The sequence below is a fragment of the Bombina bombina genome, chromosome 2 (assembly GCF_027579735.1).
Source record: "Bombina bombina isolate aBomBom1 chromosome 2, aBomBom1.pri, whole genome shotgun sequence".
NCBI lineage: Eukaryota > Metazoa > Chordata > Amphibia > Anura > Bombinatoridae > Bombina > Bombina bombina.
The window spans coordinates 51,737,600-51,754,511 of NC_069500.1; the positions used below are offsets into that span (position 1 = coordinate 51,737,600).

At 45.4% G+C, this 16,912-nt stretch overlaps 1 protein-coding gene across 2 annotated transcripts in view; it reads left to right on the forward strand.

Moving 5' to 3' along the window:
* Nucleotides 1-16,912, forward strand: part of PIK3C3 (phosphatidylinositol 3-kinase catalytic subunit type 3) — a 655,170-nt gene that overhangs the window by 316,881 nt on the left and 321,377 nt on the right. For both annotated transcript variants that reach the window (XM_053701053.1, XM_053701054.1), the window contains 2 exons: nt 4,850-4,966; nt 11,105-11,236. In XM_053701053.1, coding sequence (XP_053557028.1) covers nt 4,850-4,966; nt 11,105-11,236 — 249 coding nt within the window. The remainder of the gene's footprint in view (nt 1-4,849; nt 4,967-11,104; nt 11,237-16,912) is intronic.

The following is a 16,912-nucleotide window of genomic DNA, read 5'->3' on the forward strand; positions in this document are numbered from 1 at the left end:
TCGGTACCTAAGGTTTGCCTTTCTAGACAGGCATTACCAGTTTGTGGCTCTTCCCTTCGGGTTAGCCACGGCCCCGAGAATTTTTACGAAGGTTCTGGGTTCACTTCTGGTGGTACTAAGACCACGAGGCATAGCGGTGGCTCCGTACCTAGACGACATTCTGATACAAGCGTCAAGTTTTCAGAATGCAAAGTCTCATATAGAGATAGTTCTAGCATTTCTGAGGTCGCATGGGTGGAAAGTGAACGTGGAAAAGAGTTCTCTGTTACCACTCACAAGGGTTCCTTTTCTAGGGACTCTTATAGATTCTGTAGAGATGAAGATTTATCTGACGGAGTCCAGGTTATCAAAGATTCTCAATGCTTGCCGTGTCCTTCATTCCGTTCCAAGCCCATCAGTAGCTCAGTGCATGGAGGTAATCGGCTTAATGGTCGCGGCAATGGACATAGTGCCATTTGCGCGCCTGCATCTCAGACCGCTGCAACTATGCATGCTCAGTCAATGGAACGGGGATTACTCAGATCTGTCCCCTTTGCTAAATCTGGACCAGGAGACCAGAGATTCTCTTCTCTGGTGGTTGTCACCGGTTCATCTGTCCAAAGGAATGACCTTTCGCAGACCAGATTGAACGATTGTAACAACGGATGCCAGCTTTCTAGGCTGAGGAGCAGTCTGGAATTCCCTGAAGGCTCAGGGATCGTGGACTCAGGAGGAGAAACTCCTTCCAATAAACATTCTAGAATTAAGAGCAATATTCAATGCTCTTCTAGCTTGGCCTCAGTTAGCAAAACTGAGGTTCATCAGGTTTCAGTCGGACAATATCACGACTGTGGCTTACATCGATCATCAAGGGGGAACCAGGAGTTCCCTAGCGATGTTGGAAGTCTCAAAGATAATTCGCTGGGCAGAGTCTCACTCTTGCCACCTGTCAGCAATTTACATTCCAGGCGTAGAGAACTGGGAGACGGATTTCCTAAGTCCTGATTCGTCGTTGGGGCGAACCGGATCTGGATCTCATGGCATCTCGCCAGAACGCGAAGCTTCCTTGTTACGGATCCAGGTCCAGGGACCCGGGAGCGGTGCTGGTAGATGCATTAGCAGCCCCTTGGGTTTTCAACATAGCTTATGTGTTTCCACCATTTCCGTTGCTACCTTGACTGATTGCCAGGATCAAACAGGAGAAGGCATCGGTAATTCTGATAGCGCAGGACCTGGTATGCAGACCTAGTGGACATGTCGTCCTGTCCACCATGGTCTTTTCCTCTGAGACAGGACCCTCTAATTCAGGGTCCTTTCAACCATCCAAACCTAATTTCTCTGAGGCTGACTGCCTGGAAATTGAACGCTTGATTCTATCAAAGCGTGGGTTTTCGGATTCGGTTATTGATACATTGATACAGGCTCGGAAACCTGTGACCAGAAAAATTTACCATAAGATATGGCGTAAATATTTATATTGGTGCGAATCCAAGAGTTACTCATGGAGTAAGGTTAGGATTCCTAGGATATTGGCTTTTCTACAAGAGGGTTTAGAAAAGGGTTTATCCGCTAGTTCGCTAAAGGGACAGATTTCAGCTCTGTCTATTCTTTTACACAAACGTCTGGCAGAGAATCCAGACGTCCAGGCCTTTTGTCAGGCTTTGGCTAGAATTAAGCCTGTGTTTAAATCTGTTGCTCCTCCGTGGAGCTTAAACTTGGTTCTTAAAGTTCTTCAGGGTGTTCCGTTTGAACCCCTTCATTCCATTGATATTAAGCTTTTATCTTGGAAAGTTTTGTTTTTGATGGCTATTTCCTCGGCTCGAAGAGTCTCTGAGTTATCTGCCTTACATTGTGATTCTCCTTATCTGATCTTTCATTCAGACAAGGTAGTTCTGCGTACGAAACCTGGGTTTTTACCTAAGGTTGTTTCTAACAGGAATATCAATCAAGAGATTGTTGTTCCATCATTATGTCCTAATCCTTCTTCAAAGAAGGAACGTCTTTTGCATAATCTAGACGTGGTCCGTGCTCTGAAGTTCTACTTACAGGCAACTAAAGATTTTAGACAAACTTCTTCTCTGTTTGTCGTTTACTCTGGACAGAGGAGAGGTCAAAAGGCTTCGGCTACCTCTCTCTCTTTTTGGCTTCGTAGCATAATATGTTTAGCCTATGAGACTGCTGGACAGCAGCCTCCTGAAAGAATTACAGCTCATTCCACTAGAGCTGTGGCTTCCACCTGGGCCTTTAAGAATGAGGCCTCTGTTGAACAGATTTGCAAGGCTGCAACTTGGTCTTCACTTCATACTTTTTCCAAATTTTACAAATTTGACACTTTCGCTTCTTCGGAGGCTGGTTTTGGGAGAAAGGTTCTACAGGCAGTGGTTCCTTCTGTTTAATGTTCCTGCCTTGTCCCTCCCATCATCCATGTACTTAGCTTTGGTATTGGTATCCCATAAGTAATGGATGACCCGTGGACTGAACACACAAGAGAAAACATAATTTATGCTTACCTGATAAATTTATTTCTCTTGTAGTGTGTTCAGTCCACGGCCCGCCCTGTCCTTTTAAGGCAGGTTCTAAATTTTAAAATTATAACTCCAGTCACCACTGCACCTTATAGTTTCTCCTTTCTCGTCTTGTTTCGGTCGAATGACTGGATATGACATGTGAGGGGAGGAGCTATATAGCAGCTCTGCTTGGGTGATCCTCTTGCAACTTCCTGTTGGGAAGGAGAATATATCCCATAAGTAATGGATGACCCGTGGACTGAACACACTACAAGAGAAATAAATTTATCAGGTAAGCATAAATTATGTTTTTTTACCTCTGTGATTACCTTGTGTCTAAGCCTCTTTAGACTGACCCCTCATTTCTGTTCTTTTGACAGGCTTGCATCTTAGCCAATCAGTGCTAAATCCTAGGTAACGCCCTCTAGGTGTGAAAAAAAGTCAAATGCTTTCAGATAAGAGGTGGCCTTCAAGGGCTAAGAAATTAGCCTATGAGCCTACCTAGGTTTAGCTTTCAACTAAGAATACCAAGAGAACAAAGCAAATTTGAGGATTAAAAGTAAATTGGAAAGTTGTTTGAAGTTACATGCCCTATCTGAATCATGAACCTTCATTTTTGACAAGACTGTCCCTTTAATACAATTGACTTGTTATGCTCATCACAATCTTATAGCTGCCATGTTAGAAAAGTTTGACTAGAGTCAAGATAATTATTAAAGAAGAAATAAAACGCACAAAGACGTCAGGATTCAGATAGAGAACCAATGTTACATTTACTTATGTTTTTTACGTTTGTTACTCTCTAGTTTACCTCTGTTATCTAATTTGCTTTGCTCGCTTTGTATCCTTTGTTTGAAAAGCATATCTAGGTATTCTCAGGAGCATTAATGCTCTATTGGGAGTTAGCTGCCTATTGGTGGCTCTTATGCCTCTTATCATTGGCTCGCCCAATATGTTCAGCTAGCTCCTAGTAGTGCATAGCTGCTCCTTCAACAAAGGACAGCAGAGGAATGAAGCCAATTTGATAACAGAAGTAAAATGGAACGTTGTTTAAAATGATGTGTCCTATCTGAAACATGAAAGAAAAAACAATGGTTTCATGAAAATGTTTGTTTAAAAATAAATATAATCCCTTTATTACCCATTCCCCAGTTTTGCACAACCAACACTGTTATAATAATAAAGGTTTTACCTCTGTAATTATCTTGTATCTAAGCCTCTGCAGACTGCCCCTTATTTCTGTTCTTTTGACAGCCTTGCATTTTAGCCAATCAGTGCTGATAACTCCACTGGAGTAAGCTCAATGTTATCTGTATGGAACAGATGAACCGGTAATGTCTAATTGGGAAAAACTGTCAACATGCACTGAGATAAGAGGCAGCCATCAAGGGCTTAAAGGGACATGAAACCTAACATTTTTCTTTCATGATTTAGATTGAGAATACAAGTTTAAACAACTTTCTAATTTACTTCTATTATCTAATCTGTTTCATTCTCTTGGTATCATTTGTTGAAGGAGCAGCAATGCACTAATGGTTTCTAACTGAACACATGGGTGAGCCAATCGCAATCAATACATATATGCAGCCACCAATAAACAGCTAGAACCTAGGTTCTCTGCTGCCCCTGAGCCTAGATAAACCTTTCAGCAAAAGATAACAAGAGAATGAAGCAAATTAAATAATAGAAATAAATTGGAAAGTTGTTTAAAATTGTATTCTCTATCTGAATCATGAGAGATTTTTTGGGGTTTCATGTCCCTTTAATAATTAGCATATGAGGCTACCTAAGTTTAGCTTTCAACAAAGAATACTAAGAGAACAAAGCAAATTTGACGATAAAAGTAAATTGGAAAGTTTTTTTAGAAAATGCATGCCCTATCTGTATCATGAAAGTTTAATTTTGACTTGAAGGCCCCTTGAAGTCAATTTATAATAAAGGCCATTATTATTTAATGCTTTGGCTAATGCCTTTAGTGGACATTACTTTTCTCTCTGATATGCACAATGATCAGAACTCGTTACATTTTATTAGATCTCACACAAGCGGAACAATGGAGACTTGAATCCACAATCTTTCTAAGCTCACATATGGTTTCAAAAAAGTATAATTATCTATTTTTTTCCTGTATAAGAAAATGTGTTAGAAGCATGAGAAATTATTTCATTTTGCTGCACACTGCAGAAACCATAACTTTGTTTGTGATTTTTTTCATGTATTTCACATCTAATATGTATTAGCTGGGGTTTGTTCTTGCATAATATTTATAGGTTATAAAGAATAATCTTATATACAAGAATTTAAAAATCATGAGACATAATATGGAGCATAAGGACACATTTCTGTTCTCTTTCATCACTCAGGGCGATAAGTCTGTCAGGGTAATGCGTTCGCTGCTGGCAAGCCAACAGACATTTGTAGATAGACTAGTTTATCTAATGAAGGCAGTACAGCGTGAAAGTGGAAATCGTAAAAAAAAGGTAAGCCTCTGCATTCATGCTCTGCAATGCCTAACATTATTTTCTTTTTTCCCTCTTACTTTTGTACATTTTTTTTTCTTTTCATTATGAGTTGTTTATGATATATGTGTAAATTCAAGCCCCTACTAACAGCTTTTATTATTTATTATTATTATTATTATTTTTATTATCAGGTATTTGTAGAGCGCCAATAGATTCTGCAGCGCTACAGCAGATAGGCCCCAAGGCAGAATATGCTGTGTTTTGAGATGTCATTGCCAAAAAAATGCAGCATGTCTGCAGAAAGAACGGGTCACATGCACGAGCTGTTAGGTGCTTTCGCTTTGCAGTGCTGTTCCACATGAGGCTGTTCTCTTCAAACAGCTTGGTGCTCTTGCTGCACTGTGTTAGTTTTTCTTAACACAGTGCAGCCAGAACAAAACACTTTTTGTAGAAAACTGTCAAATGTCTATTTCCATCTAAAGGGGAGGAGAGTCCACGGCTTCATTCATTACTATTGGGAATTAAGAACCTGGCCACCAGGAGGAGGCAACGACAGCCCGGCCAAAGGCTTAAATAACTCCCCCACTTGCCTCATCCCCCAGTCATTCTTTGCCTTTCTTCACAGGTGGATGGCAGAGGAGTGCCGGAGTTTCGGGGTAGTCTCTTATGGAGGGTAGTACTCTACGCATTGAGACTGGAGTTTTAAGTAGTCCTGTCAGCCTCTCAGTGAGACCCTGGGTGAAAGTTAGAGTCCGGAGATGCAGGGAGAGTCTTTCTGCGAAACCATCCCGACTCATATTAACTGCTCCATAAGCAATCAGCGTTGACAAGTTTTGCGCTTTCTTCACTCAAGTCCATGTCAGGGACGAGGCTACTAACCTGTCACACTTGAAGGGCCGTTTTCCTGTTCCACGGCGTAGATTCTGGTAAGATTGTTTCATTTTTTATTAGTAATAACATAGAAGACAGGGTCATAGTGTGGCGCCTTTTTATCTTTAAACAGAATCAAGGGTTAATATTGCCGGAAGGGGGGTTATTGAACAGGGGGGGGGGTTTATACACGATATTGTTTATTGTGTCATTGCTGCGTTATGTGCGAGATGAGGCTATGGCGATGTGTGGAACTTTCAGGTTACTTGCGGAAATTTTGTGTTACTTGCGGAAATTTTGCATGGCCATTTTTTGGTGCGTTTTTCCCTAGTGCAGGGGCGGTCCTGCCAGGCATTCCATGTGACTGGGTGTGGCTATCTATCCTTCTCTGTTGATCTGTGGCGCAGGAGACAAAGTGGTTTCTGTAGTCCGGGTCCTAAGAGGTGGTGAGTGCCCCGGCCATTGGTGGTATAAAGGTGCCATTTTTTATAAACAAAGTTAGTCTACCCAAACGCACAATTGATGGAGGACTCTGACGCGTTGGAGGGCTCTCCTTCCTTAACAGTCTCATTCCTGTGTTTATTGTGAGGAAGTTCTGATAGCTCAGCCTGCTCAACTATGTTCCACATGCCTTGATAAAGTTACAGCATCTAAATGTAAACGGATGTCTAGTACTACTGAGCCGTCCACCTCTGAGGGTTTTTCGTCCCGGGAGGTGCGTTCCCTACATTCATCTCTGATTACACATGCAGTGCCCCGGGGTTCAACCGTTACTCCTTCGGGAGAGACTTGTTGGCCGTCAGACTTTGCGAACCAACTGGAATCGGCGGTTTCGAAAGTGATCTATGCCTTACCACGTTCTGCTAAGCGCAAGCGTAGGGTTTATCATAGCGGCCCGGCCCAGAGTTTGTCCATGCTGATGGATGATCCAGAGGCTCTATACGATGACGAGGCCCACTCCGACTCTTCAGAGGTGGCCCCTTCTCGGTCGGGGACTGTGTCATCTAAACCTCCGGCGGCGGAGGAGCCTTGTTATAGGTTTAGGATAGAGAATTTGCGCTTTCTGCTATGGCAGGTGCCGAAACCGAAGATACCGGAGGAACCTGCGACTCCTAAGCTTGACAAGGTATACAAGGACAGGGTGGTACCTCAGTCTTTCCCGGTTCCCGTTAAGATGGCAAATATTATTAAGAATGAATGGGAGCGATTAGGGTCGTCCTTTTCCCCTTCTTCTTTTAAAAAACTATTCCCCATTCAGGACTCTCAGCTTGAGCTGTGGGGGACCATCCCTAAGGTGGATGGGGCCATTTCTACGCTCGCAAAGCAGATGACTATTCCCCTCGAGGATATCTTGTCGTTTAAGGAGCCCATGGATAAAAAGCTGGAAAACATGTTGAGAAAAATGTTTCAGCACACAGCGTTTGTTTTTCAGCCAGCAGCGGCCGCTGGAGCTGCAACATATTGGTGTGAATCCCTATGTGAAATGGTCGAGGGGGAGACATCCATCGACGTGATACAGGAGAAGATTAGGGCGCTGAAGGTCGCCAATTCTTTCATCTGTGATGCCAATATGCAAATTATTCGCCTGAATTCTAAGGTGTCAGGTTTTTCTATTTTAGCGCACAGGGCTCTGTGGCTAAAATCTTGGTCTGCGGACATGACCTCTAAAACGAGGCTGTTGTCCCTGCTTTTTCAAAGAAAGATCCTGTTCGGTCCAGGATTGGATTCAATTATATCCACAGTTACGGGAGGCAAGGGAGCTTTCCTACCGCAGGATAAGAAAGCTAAGCCTAAGGGATCTACTTTTCGTCCCTTTCGTGCGGACAAGGCCCAGTGCCAACAACCCACCGTGAAAGTGGACCAGTCCAAGGGATCTTGGAAACCGGCTCAATCTTGGAACAAGTCCAAGCAGAGCAAGAAGCTCGCCAAGACCAAATCGTCATGAAGGGGTGGCCCCCTACTGGTCTCCAGGTCACATAGGGGGTAGATTATCTCAATTCTCAGACGCATGGTTGCAGGACGTTCAGGACCCTTGGGTTCTAGAAGTTGTCTCCCAGAGGGTTCAGATCCCATCCGCCAGAGGGCAGATTCCTCCTGTCAAACCTGCCTTCAAGACCAGAGAAGAGAGAGAGGACTTTCTAGAGTGTGTGAGAGATCTCGTCTCTCTTGGGGTTATCATACCAGTACCCCTAGCAGAAAGGGGTCTAGGGTACCTTTGTGGTTCCAAACAAGGAGGGCACGTTCCGCCCAATTCTGGACCTAAAGTGTTTAAACAAGTTTCTGAGTGTTCTATCGTTCAAAATGGAAATTATCAGATCTATTCTGCCCCTTGTTCAAGAGGGACAGTTCATGACAACTGTAGACTTGAAGGATGCTTACCATCATGTGCCAATCCACAGGGACCACTTCAGGTTCCTAAGATTTGCATTTCTGGACCAACTCTTCCAGTTTGTGGCCCTTCCCTTTGGTCTGGCAACGGCCCCGAGAGTCTTCACGAAGGTTCTGGTGGTGCTGCTTGCAGTAGCCAGATCCAGGTACATTGCGGTGGCACCTTACCTGGATGACATCCTAGTTCAGGCGCCGTTGTTCAGCCTCGCAGAGGATCATTTGAGGGCTCTTCTTCTGCTCCAATCTCACAGTTGGAAGATCAACTCAGGAAATAGTTCCCTGGTTCCCAGCAACAGGGTGGAGTTCCTGGGCACGATTATAGACTCTATTCATGAAGATATTTCTCACAGATCAGCGGCACAGGAAGCTTGCGTCCACCTGTCTTGCCCTTCAGTCCTCCACAAGCCCGTTGGTGGCTGAATGTATGGAGGTGATAGGTCTCATGTTGTCAAGCATAGATGTCATCCCATTCGCCAGGTTCCATCTCAGACCTCTTCAATTGTGCATGTTGAGACAGTGGTATGGGATCATTCAGATCTATCACAGCTGATATCCCTGAATGCTCGGACTCGGAACTCCCTCTCTTGGTGGATTTGTCCGAAGCAACCGGTACTGGGGACATCCTTCTTGGGACCGTCCTGGGAGATTGTGACCACGGACGCCAGTCTGTCAGGATAGGGAGCTGTTTGGGGTGCCAGGATGGCACAAGGAAAGTGGTCCAGGGAGGAGAATTTTACATCCTAGAACTATGAGCAATCTTCAATGCTCTGAAGGCTTGGCCTTCTCTGGGGTCGGTCAATTTCAGCAGATTCCAGACCGACAACATTACCTCGGTGGCTTACATTAACCATCAGGGGGCTACGAGGAGCTCCCTTGCGATGAGGGAGTTGTCTCGGATTCTGGAGTGGGCGGAGTCCCACGACTGCTCGCTCTCAGCGATTCACATTCCGGGTGTGGACAACTGGGAAGCGGACTTTCTCAGCAGACAGTCCTTCCATCCGGGGGAATGGTCTCTTCACCTCGAAGTGTTTGCAGAGATTTGCCACAGATGGGGAATGCCAGAGATAGGTCCAGACTCAATTGCAAATTACCTTGATACGGGTCGAGGTCCAGGGATCCCCAGGCAGAGCTGATAGATGCCTTAGTGGTTCCTTGGGGATTCAGCCTAGCTTACATTTTTCCTCTGTTACCACTTCTACCTCACATAGTGGCACGCATCAAACAGGAGCGGGGCTCGGCCATTCTGATTGCTCCTTCGTGCCTGCGGAGGACGTGGTTTGTGGATCTGGTGGGGATGTCATCCTCTCCGCCGTGGAGGTTACCCTTTTACAGGGATCTGCTGTCACAGTGCCCCTTTCAGCATCAGAATCTAGATTCTCTGAGGCTGACTGCGTGGAGATTGAACACCTAGTCTTAGCCAAGAGAGGCTTTTCTGAAAGTGTGATTGATACTCCAATTCAGGCAAGGATGCCAGTCACTCGTCGCATCTACCATAAGGTGTGGAGGACTTACTTGTCCTGGTGTGAGAAGCATGGATATCCTTGGCATAAGCTGAAGGTATCCAGGATTCTGTCCTTTCTCCAGGATGGTTTGGAGAAGGGTCTTGCCGCCAGTTCCTTAAAGAGACAGATTTCGGCATTATCAGTCTTGTTGCATTGGAGACTCGCTAAGCTCCCTGACATCCAATCTTTTGTTCAGGCTCTTTCTAGAATCAGACCTGTCTTTAGGCAGTCGGCTCCGCCTTGGAGCCTTAGGGTTTTGCAGAGGGTTCCGTTTGAACATATGCATTCCATAGACATTAAGATTCTGTACTGGAAGGTTCTCTTCCTGTCGGCTATTGCATCGCACACAGAGTATCTGAGCTTGCTGCCTTGCTATGTGATCCTCCTTATCTGGTGTTTCATGCAGATAAGGCTGTACTGCGCATAAGCCTCCTCAGAGGATCTCGGCTCATTCAACTAGAGCCGTGGCTTCGTCTTGGGCCTTCAAGAATGAGGCCACTATGGAGCAAATTTGTAAGGCGGCTACCTGGTTCTCCTTACATACTTATAAAAAGCTTTACAAGTTTGACGTTTTTGCTTCTGCGGAAGCTGTTTTTGGGGAGAGTTTTTGCAGGCTGTGGTGCCCTCTGATTAGGGTGTGCCTTTTACCATCCTGGTTTTATTCAGTGTCCTCTAGAGCTTGGGTATATGTTCCCAATAGTAATGAATGAAGCCGTGGACTCTCCTCCCCATTAGATGGAGAACATAAATTATGCTTACCTGATAATTTAATTTCCATCGAGGGGAGGAGAGTCCACGGCTCCCGCCCGTATCTCCGATGGGCGGACCCATGACCCTTATATTTCTCCTACTGTTCCTGGTTCCCTCTGCAGAATGACTGGGGGATGAGGGAAGTGGGGTAGGTATTTAAGCCTTTTTCTGGGGTGTCTTTGCCTCCTCCTGGTGGCCAGGTTCTTAATTTCAATAGTAGTGAATGAAGCCGTGGACTCTCCTCCCCTTGATGGAAATTGTCAGGTAAGCATAATTTAATGTTTTCCTTGTAACTCATCTTTGAACAATTTCGGTTTTCCAATACTGAGAATTACAAGCCCTTACTGCAGCCCATTAACACCTGTACCTAATTGACCACAACAGAGGTGATAAGATAACAAAATAACAAAAGAGCAGTGTCTAGCCTTGCCTACTCTAGTAACAAGTTTGAATAGGCTCTTCCAGGTAAGACCATAAACAATTGCAAAATATAAAATGTATTCCAAAAGTTTTAATGTTAGACTGGCATGGTAAGTTATTGCATGGCTACAGAATGTAATTACAAGATGTTTGTCCCTTGAAATATATGTGCCTTTGTTTAGCATTGCTACATATTTATAAACCTATGTTTTATGACTTCCCCTAGAATGAGAGACTCCAAGCCTTGCTGGGAGACAATGAGAAATTGAATCTTTTAGAGTTTGAACCGATCCCTTTGCCGCTAGAGCCTCAAGTGAAAATCAGAGGAATTATTCCTGAAAAAGCTTCACTGTTTAAGGTAATTTTATTTTTGAATTATATATATATATATATTAGTTTATATTTTATTATTCATATTGAATTTGATCAGGAATACACATAAAATAAAATAAAAAAGCTCTCAATAACATAATTAAAACATGTCATTATTTGAACAAGCAATCAATGAAAGCAACAAGTCATTAATACTGCCTACCAGATATATATTCAAATATCTGACTAGTGAGGGGTCTTAAACATTCATGTCTATGTATAGTGTTAATAAAGTACAATAACCATGTGATCCATCCTCCAATTGACTAAGTTCAGATTGTAATGTAATTTTACCATTCGCAAGGGCAGAATACCAAGGGGCTAACTTGTGAATGGTGGAAATATGTAAATGAAGTGGGTTTCTCTTCCCAGAAACTTGGGATTTTTTAAAAGAGGAGTGAGAGGATAGGACTTAGATGAGATTGGGTTTTCTGCATGAACCAATGACCAACAAGAAATTGTGCTAGTATGCTATGGCATTTTATTCATATATACTGTATATATACATACATAAACAGGTAGACGAGGGGCTGCTAATGTGAGAGGTAGGTGAGGGAGTGCTCATGTGAGAGGTAGGTGAGGGAGTGCTCATGTGAGAGGTAGGTGAGGGAGTGCTCATGTGAGAGGTAGGTGAGGGAGTGCTTATGTGAGAGGTAGGTGAGGGAGTGCTCATGTGAGAGGTAGGTGAGGGAGTGCTCATGTGAGAGGTAGGTGAGGGAGTGCTTATGTGAGAGGTAGGTGAGGAAGTGCTTATGTGAGAGGAAGGTGAGGGAGTGCTTATGTGATAAGTAGGTGAGGGAGTGCTTATGTGAGAGGTAGGTGAGGGAGTGCTTATGTGAGAGGTAGTTGAGGGAGGGCTTATGTGAGAGGTAGTTGAGGGAGTGCTTATGGGAGAGGTAGTTGAGGGAGGGCTTATGTGAGAGGTAGGTGAGGGAGTGCTCATGTGAGAGGTAGGTGAGGGAGTGCTCATGTGAGAGGCAGGTGAGGGAGTGCTCATGTGAGAGGTAGGTGAGGGAGTGCTTATGTGAGAGGTAGTTGAGGGAGGGCTTATGTGAGAGGTAGATGAGGGAGTGCTCATGTGAGAGGTAGGTGAGGGAGTGCTTATGGGAAAGGTAGGTGATGGAGTGCTAATGTGAGAGGTAGGTGAGGGAGTGCTAATGTCACAGGTAGGTGAGGGAGTGCTAATGCCACAGGTAGGTGAGGAGTGCTTATTTGAGAGCTAGGTGAGGGAGTGCTAATGTCACAGGTAGGTGAGGGAGTGCTTATGTGAGAGGTAGGTGAGGGAGTGCTTATGTGAGAGGTATGTGAGGGAGTGCTTATGTGAGGTAGGTGAGGGAGTGCTTATGTGAGAGGTAGGTGAGGGAGTGCTTATGTGAGAGGTAGGTGAGGGAGTGCTTATGTGAGAGGAAGGTGAGGGAGTGCTTATGTGATAAGTAGGTGAGGGAGGGCTTATGTGAGAGGTAGGTGAGGGAGTGCTTATGTGATAAGTAGGTGAGGGAGTGCTTATGTGAGAGGTAGGTGAGGGAGTGCTTATGTGAGAGGTAGTTGAGGGAGGGCTTATGTGAGAGGTAGTTGAGGGAGTGCTTATGTGAGAGGTAGTTGAGGGAGTCCTTATGGAAGAGGTAGTTGAGGGAGGGCTTATGTGAGAGGTAGGTGAGGAAGTGCTTATGGGAGAGGTAGTTGAGGGAGTGCTTATGTGAGGGAGGGCTTATGTGAGAGGTAGGCGAGGGAGTGCTAATGTCACAGGTAGGTGAGGGAGTGCTAATGTCACAGGTAGGTGAGGAGTGCTTATTTGAGAGCTAGGTGAGGGAGTGCTAATGTCACAGGTAGGTGAGGGAGTGCTTATGTGAGAGGTAGGTGAGGGAGTGCTTATGTGAGAGGTATGTGAGGGAGTGCTTATGTGAGAGGTAGGTGAGGGAGTGCTTATGTGAGAGGTAGGTGAGGGAGGGCTTATGTGAGAGGTAGGTGAGGGAGTGCTTATGTGATAAGTAGGTGAGGGAGTGCTTATATGAGAGGTAGGTGAGGGAGTGCTTATGGGAGAGGTAGGTGAGGGAGGGCTTATGTGAGAGGTAGTTGAGGGAGTTCTTATGTGAGAGGTAGGTGAGGGAGTGCTTATGTGAGAGGTAGGTGAGGAAGTGCTTATGTGAGAGGTAGGTGAGGGAGGACTTATGTGAGAGGTAGGTGAGGGAGGACTTATGTGAGAGGTAGTTGAGGGAGGGCTTATGTGAGAGGTAGTTGAGGGAGTTCTTATGGGAGAGGTAGGTGAGGAAGTGCTTATTTTAGAGGTAGGTGAGGGAGGACTTATGTGAGAGGTAGTTGAAGGAGGGCTTATGTGAGAGGTAGTTGAGGGAGGGCTTATGTGAGAGGTAGTTGAGGGAGTTCTTATGGGAGAGGTAGGTGAAGGAGGGCTTATGTGAGAGGTAGTTGAGGGAGGGCTTATGTGAGAGGTAGTTGAGGGAGTTCTTATGGGAGAGGTAGGTGAGGGAGTGCTTATGTGAGAGGTAGTTGAGGGAGTGCTTATGGGAGAGGTAGGTGAGGAAGTGCTTATGGGAGAGGTAGGTGAGGGAGGTATTATGTGAGATTTAGTTGAGGGAGGGCTTATGTGAGAGGTAGGTGAGGGAGGGCTTATGTGAGAGGTAGTTGAGGGAGGGCTTATGTGAGAGGTAGTTGAGGGAAGGCTTATGTGAGAGGTAGGTGAGGGAGTGCTTACAGTTGTGCTCATAAGTTTATATACCCTGGCAGAATTTATGATTTCTTGGCCATTTTAAAGGGAATATGAATGATAACACAAAAACCTTTCTTTCACTCATGGTTAGTGTTTGGCTGAAGCCATTTATTATCAATCAACTGTGTTTACTCTTTTTAAATCATAACGACAACAGAAACTACCCAAATTACCCTGAACATTACATACCCTGGTGATTTTGGCCTGATAAAAAGCACACAAGTTGACACAAAGGGGGTTGAATGGTTCTTAAAGGTAACCATCCTCACCTGTGATCTGTTTGCTTGTAATTCGTGTGTGTGTATAAAAGGTCAATGAGTTTCTGGACTCCTGACAGACCCTTGCATCTTTCATCCAGTTCTGCACTGTCGTTTCTGGATTCTGAGTCATGGGGAAAGAAAAAGAATTGTCAAAGGATCTGTGGGGAAAAAGGTAGTTGAACTGTATAAAACACCGTTGATTGATAATAAATGGCTTCAGCCAAACACTGACCATGAGTGAAAGAAAAATTTTTGTGTTATCATTCATATTCTCTGAAAAATGGCCAAGGAATCAAAAAATCCTGCCAGGGTATGTAAACTTATGAGCACAACTATATGTGAGAGGTAGTTGAGGAAGTGCTTATGGGAGAGGTAGGTGAGAAAGTGCTAATGTAAGAGGTAGGTGAGGTAGTGCTTATGTGAGAGGTAGGTGAGGGAGTGCTTATGTGAGAGGTAGGTGAGGGAGTGCTTATGTGAGAGGTAGGTGAGGGAGTGCTTATGTGAGAGGTAGTTGAGGGAGTGCTTATGTGAGAGGTAGTTGAGGGAGTGCTTATGTGAGAGGTAGGTGAGGGAGTGCTTATGGGAGAGGTAGATGAGGGAGTGCTTATGTGAGAGGTAGTTGAGGGAGTGCTTATGTGAGAGGTAGGTGAGGGAGTGCTTATGGGAGAGGTAGATGAGGTAATGCTTATGGGAGAGGTAGTTGAGGGAGTGCTTATGGGAGAGGTAAGTGAGGGAGGGCTTATGTGAGAGGTAGTTGAGGAAGTGCTTATGGGAGAGGTAGGTGAGAAAGTGCTAATGTAAGAGGTAGTTGAGGGAGTGCTTATGTGAGAGGTAGGTGAGGGAGTGCTTATGTGAGAGGTAGGTGAGGGAGTGCTTATGTGAGAGGTAGTTGAGGGACTGCTTATGTGAGAGGTAGTTGAGGGAGTGCTTATGTGAGAGGTAGGTGAGGGAGTGCTTATGGGAGAGGTAGATGAGGTAATGCTTATGGGAGAGGTAGTTGAGGGAGTGCTTATGTGAGAGGTAGGTGAGGGAGTGCTTATGGGAGAGGTAGGTGAGGGAGTGCTTATGGGAGAGGTAGGTGAGGGAGTGCTTATGGGAGAGGTAGGTGAGGGAGTGCTTATGTGACAGGTGGGTGAGGGAGTGCTTATGTGAGAGGTAGGTGAGGGAGTGCTTATGTGAGAGGTAGGTGAGGGAGTGCTTATGTGAGAGGTAGGTGAGGGAGTGCTTATGTGAGAGGTAGGTGAGGGAGTGCTTATGTGAGAGGTAGGTGAGGGAGTGCTTATGTGAGAGGTAGGTGAGGGAGTGCTTATGGGAGAGGTAGGTGAGGGAGTGCTTATGGGAGAGGTAGGTGAGGGAGTGCTTATGGGAGAGGTAGGTGAGGGAGTGCTTATGTGACAGGTGGGTGAGGGAGTGCTTATGTGAGAGGTAGGTGAGGGAGTGCTTATTTGAGAGGTAGGTGAGGGAGTGCTTATGTGAGAGGTAGGTGAGGGAGTGCTTATGTGAGAGGTAGGTGAGGGAGTGCTTATGTGAGAGGTAGGTGAGGGAGTGCTTATGTGAGAGGTAGGTGAGGGAGTGCTTATGTGAGAGGTAGGTGAGGGAGTGCTTATGTGAGAGGTAGTTGAGGAAGTGCTTATGGGAGAGGTAGTTGAGGAAGTGCTTATGTGAGAGGTAGGTGAGGAAGTGCTTATGTGAGAGGCAGGTGAGGGAGTGCTTATGTGAGAGGTAGTTGAGGAAGTGCTTATGGGAGAGGCAGGTGAGGGAGTGCTTATGTGAGAGGTAGGTGAGGGAGTGCTTATGTGAGAGGTAGATGAGGAAGTGCTTATGGGAGAGGTAGGTGAGGGAGTGCTTATGTGAGAGGTAGTTGAGGGAGTGCTTATGGGAGAGGTAGTTGAGGGAGTGCTAATGTAAGAGGTAGGTGAGGGAGTGCTTATGTGAGAGGCAGGTGAGGGAGTGCTTATGTGAGAGGTAGTTGAGGGAGTGCTTATGTGAGAGGTAGTTGAGGGAGTGCTTATGGGAGAGGTAGTTGAGGGAGTGCTTATGGGAGAGGTAGGTGAGGGAGTGCTTATGTGAGAGGTAGGTGAGGAAGTGCTTATGTGAGAGGTAGGTGAGGGAGTGCTTATGTGAGAGGTAGTTGAGGGAGTGCTTATGTGAGAGGTAGGTGAGGGAGTGCTTATGGGAGAGGTAGTTGAGGAAGTGCTTATGTGAGAGGTAGGTGAGGAAGTGCTTATGTGAGAGGCAGGTGAGGGAGTGCTTATGTGAGAGGTAGTTGAGGAAGTGCTTATGGGAGAGGCAGGTGAGGGAGTGCTTATGTGAGAGGTAGGTGAGGGAGTGCTTATGTGAGAGGTAGATGAGGAAGTGCTTATGGGAGAGGTAGGTGAGGGAGTGCTTATGTGAGAGGTAGTTGAGGGAGTGCTTATGGGAGAGGTAGGTGAGGGAGTGCTTATGTGAGAGGTAGGTGAGGAAGTGCTTATGTGAGAGGTAGTTGATGGAGTGTGTATGTGAGAGGTAGGTGAGGGAGTGCTTATGTGAGAGGTAGTTGAGGGAGTGCTAATGTAAGAGGTAGGTGAGGAAGTGCTAATGTTAAATGTAAAAATGGCAATGTCACATGGTGCAACACCGTCACATGACGGCACCCTCTATAAAGATGTGGAGTGTCACCAACTGGTACGTACAAGCG